Source organism: Eptatretus burgeri, chromosome 5 (genome assembly GCF_056783735.1).
Source record: "Eptatretus burgeri isolate ZD-2024b chromosome 5, Ebu_testis_v1, whole genome shotgun sequence".
NCBI classification, from domain to species: Eukaryota; Metazoa; Chordata; class Myxini; order Myxiniformes; family Myxinidae; genus Eptatretus; species Eptatretus burgeri.
Genome location: NC_140965.1, coordinates 89,883,770 through 89,891,177, shown reverse-complemented (window position 1 = coordinate 89,891,177; position 7,408 = coordinate 89,883,770). Strand labels below are relative to the sequence as shown.

Genomic DNA, 7,408 nt, shown 5'->3' with positions numbered 1-7,408 from the left:
GAGGTGTATAACAGGTGGCATCTGCTGAGGGTTGAATTTAAAAAATATATAATGTGTGTCAAGGGGGACGTTCTTAGATCTGTGAACCCCAAACACAGAATCCTCAACTGAATAGTCAAGGCTTAACTTTTGTTTGTTGGTGTGTATGTGTGTTTGTTTGTGTGTGTGATAATATAACAGGGGGCATAATCAACCCCAACCCTAACCCACCCTTTCCCACCCTGACCCTCACATTCAAAATCTCAACCCCAACCCAAACTCACCCTAACCCTCACATTCAAAATCACAACCCCAACGCAAACCCAGCCTAACCCTCACATTCAAAATCTCAACCCTAACCCACCCTTACCCACCCTAACCCTCACATTCAAAATCTCAACCCCAACGCAAACCCACCCTAACCCTCACATTCAAAATCTCAACCCCAACGCAAACCCGCCCTAACCCTCACATTCAAAATCTCAACCCCAACATAATCCTCGCCAAACACAATATCTTTTTTTAAATACGTATTTCAACAATATATATTTTTTATGTTTTTTTCTCTTCTTCCAATTCTGTCTTTTAAGGTTTTCAGGTTTGATGAAGAAGAAAGGGGGAGTAAGAACCTTCTGGCATCTTCTTCCCAGAACTAACAATATACATTTTTTTATGTTTTTTTTTCTCTTCTTCCAATTCGGTCTTTTAAGGCTTTCAGGTTTGATGAAGTAGAAAGGGGGAGTAAGAACTTTCCTGCACTTTCTTCCCAGAACTTTCTTGATATTGCTCTCATAAAGCACCATCCAACAAAGAACCACATCGATAGGTTGAGATCCCCAAGAGTCTTCTTGGTGGAAACCACATTTCAAGTCTCCAAAATAAACCCAACTTTCCAAGTCTCCAAGGTATAACCACATTCCTGTTGAGTTTCCAAGATATGTATCACATTGAAGTTATCAAGCCAGAACCCACATTTCAAGTCTCCAAAATAAAACCAACTTACAAAGTCTCCAAGGGATAACTCATTTCCGGATTTTTTCAAAATTTGTGAGTCTCCAAGGTAGGCTCCATATTTAGAACCATCTTGGCAGAACCCTTTTCCCGAGTTTCCAAGGTAGTTATTTAAACTATCAAGGCAGAACTCATTTACTGATTTTTTCAAAATTTGTGAGGTCTCCGAGGTAGGTTTCATATTTAAAACCACCAAGGATAACTCATTTACTGATTTTTTTTCAAAATGTGTGAGTCTCCAAGTCGGCTCCATATTTAGAACTATCTTGGCAGAACCCTTTTCCCGAGTCTCCAAGGTAGTTGTTTAAACCATCAAGGCAGAACTCATTTACTGATTTTTTTCAAAATTTGTGAGGTCTCCGAGGTAGGTTTCATATTTAAAACCACCAAGGATAACTCATTTACTGATTTTTTCAAAATTTGTGAGTCTCCGTGGTAAAACATATTCTGGTTCATCAAGGTATAACTTGTTCAGTGGATATTGTATTGATAACTCACAATGAGTACCATCGATGTAAAACTCTTTTTCAGGATTTTGTGGGTCTCCAAGGTATAACTCTTTGGTTGGGTCATCAAGTTCGAGCTCGTTCTGTGGGTCTTGGTCGCTCACAAGGTCTTCAACCAAACCAACAATTTCACCCAAAATTGTGGCAAAAGCAGTATTTTCATTTTGTATTTCAGATACAATTTCCTGTGAGAGAAAATAATAATGTATTAATTAAGTGATTTAATTATTAATTGATTATATGCTTAAATCAATGAAATGAGAGCGAGAGATGAACCTTCAGAGTTTAGGCTTTATACCATTTGATTGGAGCCGCTTCTGTGGGCACACCGGGGAATACAGGTTCAGCTAGGAGTACATAAGCAGTAACGTATACATGTGCAGTTAATCATTGCAGACAATCCGCGTAAGCACGGAGTTCGATATAATCTCCATTCTCACCAGTCAATGAGCACCTTCAGTTAACGAGCATCAAGTGAACAGCCGATGTCAATGGCAATGCCCCGGGGACAATCACTCGTGCCGCAGAGACCTCCCCTTATACGCGAGACGCACAACATGTGATCCCGCGTCATGTCCCTCAATTCACGTCAATTCACCACATTCTCCCCACCTTTAAAATGTAACTAGGGGCCCATCTTACACACCATGATTGCTTTAGCACTATAGGAGTATACATTCCAAGCAACGCGGACTAATAGATCTACAGAAGCATACATGCCAAGCAGTGATTATTTTGAGTTGTAGGAGCATGGAAATGAGCATCGATATATGATATAATGGGCATATAGGAGCATGAGCAGCGAGAATGCCGATAATCCCCTTTACAGATTGAGTCGTCGAGGGGGCCTTATTCGTCGACCTCTCCGGGAGTAAACGGCAGTTTCACTTGAGGGAGACTCCCGATCCTCTTGGTGAGCCTCGACTTGTGCCGGGGATGACTCCTCGATCGCTCTCGGGTGGAACACGGCAGCCCCGTCGCCTGGCGGAGTTCCTGGGGGGGAAATGTCAGAAGGAGGAGTGCCAGAAGGTGGTGTACCGGCGGGAGGAGTACCTGAGGGAGCCAGATGGCGAACCGACACAGTGGTCTCCCTGCCATCCGGGAGCCTGACATGAGCATACTCTGGATTAGTGTCAATGAGTTCGACCCCTCCACCAGCGGTTCATACTTGCTTTGTCGTACCGGGCGTTTCATGAACACTGTACCGGGATGGGTCAGCCAGTTGGGCACCGTTTGACCGTCAACATAACGTCGTTGGTGAGTAAACATACGTTCGTGAGGAGTGGCATTTGTGGACGTGCAGAGCAAAGAGCGTATGGAATTCAGAGCGTCGAGAAGGGTAAGCTCCCACCGCTCGGGGCCCAGTCCTCTCGATTTCAGCGCCAGAGTTACGGCTTTCCAAATAACTCCATTATACCGTTCCACCTGCCCGTTTCCCTGTGGGTTGTAACCCGTCGTTCGACTAGTTGCTATGCTGTGCTCTAATAGGAATTGTTTTAGCCCGGCCGACATGAAACACGGCCCTCTGTCTGAATGTATGTACGAAGGTCTCCCAAACATAGCGAAGAGGTCAGAGAGACATTTTACGACAGTGCCCGAGGTCATATCCGAGCACGGAAACGCGAAAGGGAACCTTGAATATTCATCAACAACGGTGAATATGTATCTGTTGTCTGTTTCGGTCGGCAGGGGCCCTTTGAAGTCGATGTTTAGTCTCTCGAAGGGGGAAGTGGCCTTGATCAGTCTGCCAGATGCCGCGCCATAGAATCTGGGTTTTAGTTCAGCACAAACAGGGCATGAAGCATTCATTTGTTTAATATCTTCAACAGAATAGGGAAGATTTTGTCTGCGTACGAAATGTGCCATCCTGGTTACCCCTGGGTGGCACAGAGACACATGGAGGTCTTGCAAAGCCTGACTGATTGTTGCCGAACTGTAGACCCGGGAGAAGGTATCTGCAGCAGGGTTTTCTTTCCCGGGCCGGTAAACAATGTCGTATCTGTAGCAAGCTAGGTCTATCCGCCATCTCATAATTTTTTCATTCTTAATTTTCCCGTTATTCTTCCCATCAAACATGAATGCCACGGATCGTTGGTCCGTAACGAGCGTGAAGTGGTTTCCCAGTAAATAATGTCTCCATTTCCGCAGCGCTTCAACGATGGCGTACGCTTCCTTCTCTATCGCTGAGTGTCTCTGCTCGCTTCTAGAGAGAGTTCTTGAGAAGAACGCGACCGGCCGCCCAGACTGATTAAGTGTAGCAGCTATGGCGTGATTTGAAGCGTCGGTCTCCACCACGAAGGGCACCGAGCTGTCGATCGATAAAACCACGGACTTACTGATATCATCCTTGAGATTGTGGAAAGCTCTTACAACAGCGGCATCTGGTGGAAAGTTTTTGCAATGCACTAGGGGATGTATTTTCTCGGAGTATTGCGAAATCCATCTCGCATAGTAAGCGAACATCCCGATCACCCGGCGCATTGTCTGCAAGTCCTGAGGTGGTGGAAGCTCACGGAGCGGGCGCAATCGCTCAGGATCAGGCTTAATTGTGCCGTCGGCTATTGTGTAGCCGAGAAGGTCAATTGACCTTGCCGAGAATACGCATTTCTCGTAGTTGAGAGTCAGATTATATTTTCTAGCAATGCTCAAGAATCTGTCCAGATTCCTATCATGTTCCCTCTGATCCCTACCGCACACTGTGACATTATCCACGTAAACAAAAGTGTCTTTGAGGTTTTCATCTGAGATGATGTCGTCCATAACCCGTTGGAAGCAAGCTACTCCATTCGTGACACCGAATGGTATCCTTCTGAACTGGTAGAGGCGCCTCCCTGCCTGGAATGCAGTGTAAGGTTTGTCTTCCTCTCGGATGGGAATTTGATGATAGGCGCTTCGCAAGTCGATGGTACTGAATACCTTATAATTGGCCACGCGTTCGACCATCTCATCTATGCGCGGCAGGGGGTAGGCGTCGAGTTGGGTGAAGCGATTGACCGTTTGGGAATAATCGACAACCATTCGTTTCTTATGGTTCTGACTGCTGGTTACTAACACCTGTGCGCGCCATGGCGAATCGCTCGGTTCTATAATTCCCTCCTCCAGTAATCGCTTGGTTTCCGAAGTGATGAAATTCATGTCAGCAGTGGTATATCGCCACGATTTGATCGCTATCGGTTTGCAGACCGGCGACAAGTTAGCGAACAGCTGGGGGACGTCACCTCCGCGGTGGTCAACGCATTTAAAATTAGACGAGGCTTGCTTCCTCCAAAGGGTATTTCGACGCTCGTGTGCTGCTTGAGGACATTATGACCCAGAATTACGTCTGCGCACAAATCACGAAGCACCAGTACCTTTACATCCCGATGCGTGTACCCTTTTACGTCCAATTCAACATTGCAGTACCCTCGTACGCGGGATTGTAGTGAGGTGGCGGCCATGCATACCGTATTGTCAGTCGGGTGGATTACCCATTTCCTGCCCTTCACTAGCGAGCTGTTGACGAAACTTTCAGAGCTACCGGTATCAATCAGTGCCTCAGCCATATGCCCGTTAATTCGTACGTTGATGATAGCCTTGGATAGATTCCCCGGGAGGCTGCAGTCAATTTATTTTGCGAGTAGAGAGCCGCAGAAGTGGGTTTATTTCTCCTTAGAGTAGATTTACATACCCTGGCATAATGCCCTTTCTTGTCGCAATTCATGCATGTGGCATCTCTGGCGGGACATTTTTGACGAGGATGCCTTTTGTACCAACAAAAGAAGCATTTACCAACCGGAGCAGTTGCTGAGGAGTTTGACGAGGTCTGGGTATCCGGCTCCTCGGGTGTTTCTCCATCCCCTATGTCTGGCTGTGTCTGTGCCAGTGGGGTTCCTTGGGTTCCCATCGTAGCAGCGTTCATGAGCAGCATCGGTGTCCCAAATGACTCAGATTGCTGCTGAGCCGTATCCATCGCTCGAGCCTGATCGACTACCTTGTCAAGAGTGGGTTGCGCTTTCTCTAGTAAGCGTTGCCGTATGTGGGCTGATCTGAGTCCTTGGATGAATGCCTCCCGTGTGGCTTCCTTTCGGTGTTCCTCGGCGCTTACCGCCCGGAAGCTGCCGTCTTTTCCCAGCTGATTCAGAGCTTGCAGGAACTGATCGATTGTCTCCCCGGCTGCTTGCTTGCGTGTGTTGAGAAGATGTCGTATGTATACCTCGTTCTTGGGCTTCACGTAGAGCGCTTGCAGCACCTCGATCGCTGCTTCGTAAGTGTCGCACCCCGAGAAGAGCCTGTACACGCTGGGCGAGACATGATTCACGAGAGCGGCAAATTTGTCAGCTCCCTCCTCGATGATGGTCAGATAGTGTGAGAAGGAACAGAACCAATGCGACCATTTCATTTCTGCGTCAGTCGCGTTTGGGTCTGCGTCGAACCTCTCTGGTTTGTAGATCTTGTCCATCTTTGGTTGAGAGAGCCGAGAAAATTAAATGGAATAAATTGAAATGAGAGCGAGAGATGAACCTTCAGAGTTTAGGCTTTATTCCATTTGATTGGAGCCGCTTCTGTGGGCACACCGGGGAATACAGGTTCAGCTAGGAGTACATAAGCAGTAACGTATACATGTGCAGTTAATCATTGCAGACAATCCGCGTAAGCACGGAGTTCGATATAATCTCCATTCTCACCAGTCAATGAGCACCTTCAGTTAACGAGCATCAAGTGAACAGCCGATGTCAATGGCAATGCCCCGGGGACAATCACTCGTGCCGCAGAGACCTCCCCTTATACGCGAGACGCACAACATGTGATCCCGCGTCATGTCCCTCAATTCACGTCAATTCACCACAATCAAACTCTGCAAATAGGAAAATAAAATCTTACCTCAATAGATAAGAGGTTTGAATCCAGTTCATCAACTTGAAGGTTTAGTTCCATACAAGTAGTAGAACACCAAGGAACTCCAAAGTCATCCCACTCAAGCTCAGCAGAGCAGTCCATTCTCAGTGAAAGTAAAAATATGTTTAAATTCAGTCTGGGTTTCAAGCCTTTATATAGAAAGCCTGGTCGGTGTGATTTTCTTTGGAAATTCTCTGAACAAACCCCAGGCCTTCATCCAGAAATTTTCTAAAACATAACATTCTAGAATTTACGAGTGAATTCTTTGGAAAAGAGATTAACTGGAAATGATGTAAGAGTAGGTGGTCCTCACAAAAGTGGGGGGGCTTACGAAAAGTGGGCGGAGCTTATGAAAAGTTGGTGAGATTCATGAAAAGTGGGCGTGGCTTAGGGGAAGTGGGCGTGGAGTAAGAAAAAGTAGGCGGGGCTTAGGAAAGTGGGCGTGGCTTTTGCAACAAATAATCTGAGGCTCAGGTGGTCAAACAAGAGCATTAAGAGAAGTTTATCATTTTATCTCTGCTCAACAAAGATATTTAGGCCAAGAACTAAGTTCCAAAATATTATTTGTGAACATACTCGATGGTGATGAATGTAATAGGAAAATTAATTTATTACCTCAAATAGAATATGAACAAATATTCGTTGGATCACGCTTTGAGTGTAGTAAGTAATGGGGCAGAGATCGATCTCTTCTTTTGACCCCATGGACTAAGAGTCAGAGGGGGGAGAGAAAATCATTCTTCTCTTTTGATCTGATGGGCCTTGAGCAAGAAAGCTTCCCCTATTAATTTGTATGAGGTTTTTTTGGGCCCTGAGACAGTCTCAATTTAACATGAGCTTGTATGGCAGAAAATCATTCTCCTCTTTTTGTCCTGATGGGTCTCGAGTCAGAGAGTTCTCCCTATACATTTGTAGGTGGTGGGGGGGGGGAGGAATCAGTCTCCTGTTTATGGGTTTTCAGGGTTCAATTCATAGTTTTCCCATTCATTTGCAGGAATGTCTCAGAAACCCCATTAATCTACTACTCACCTTGTTGA

At 45.9% G+C, this 7,408-nt stretch overlaps 1 protein-coding gene across 1 annotated transcript; it reads right to left on the bottom strand.

The window, feature by feature from the left end:
* Positions 1-407: 407 nt before the first annotated feature.
* LOC147026931 (uncharacterized) lies at positions 408-7,149 on the bottom strand. The gene is made up of 2 exons (XM_085882832.1): positions 5,269-7,149; positions 408-1,681 (listed from the first exon to the last, which is right to left on the bottom strand). Exons 1-2 carry the CDS (start codon positions 5,932-5,934, stop codon positions 1,388-1,390), a joined length of 960 nt encoding a protein of 319 aa, XP_085738958.1. The 5' UTR covers positions 5,935-7,149; the 3' UTR covers positions 408-1,387.
* Between the last annotated feature and the right edge of the window lie 259 nt (positions 7,150-7,408).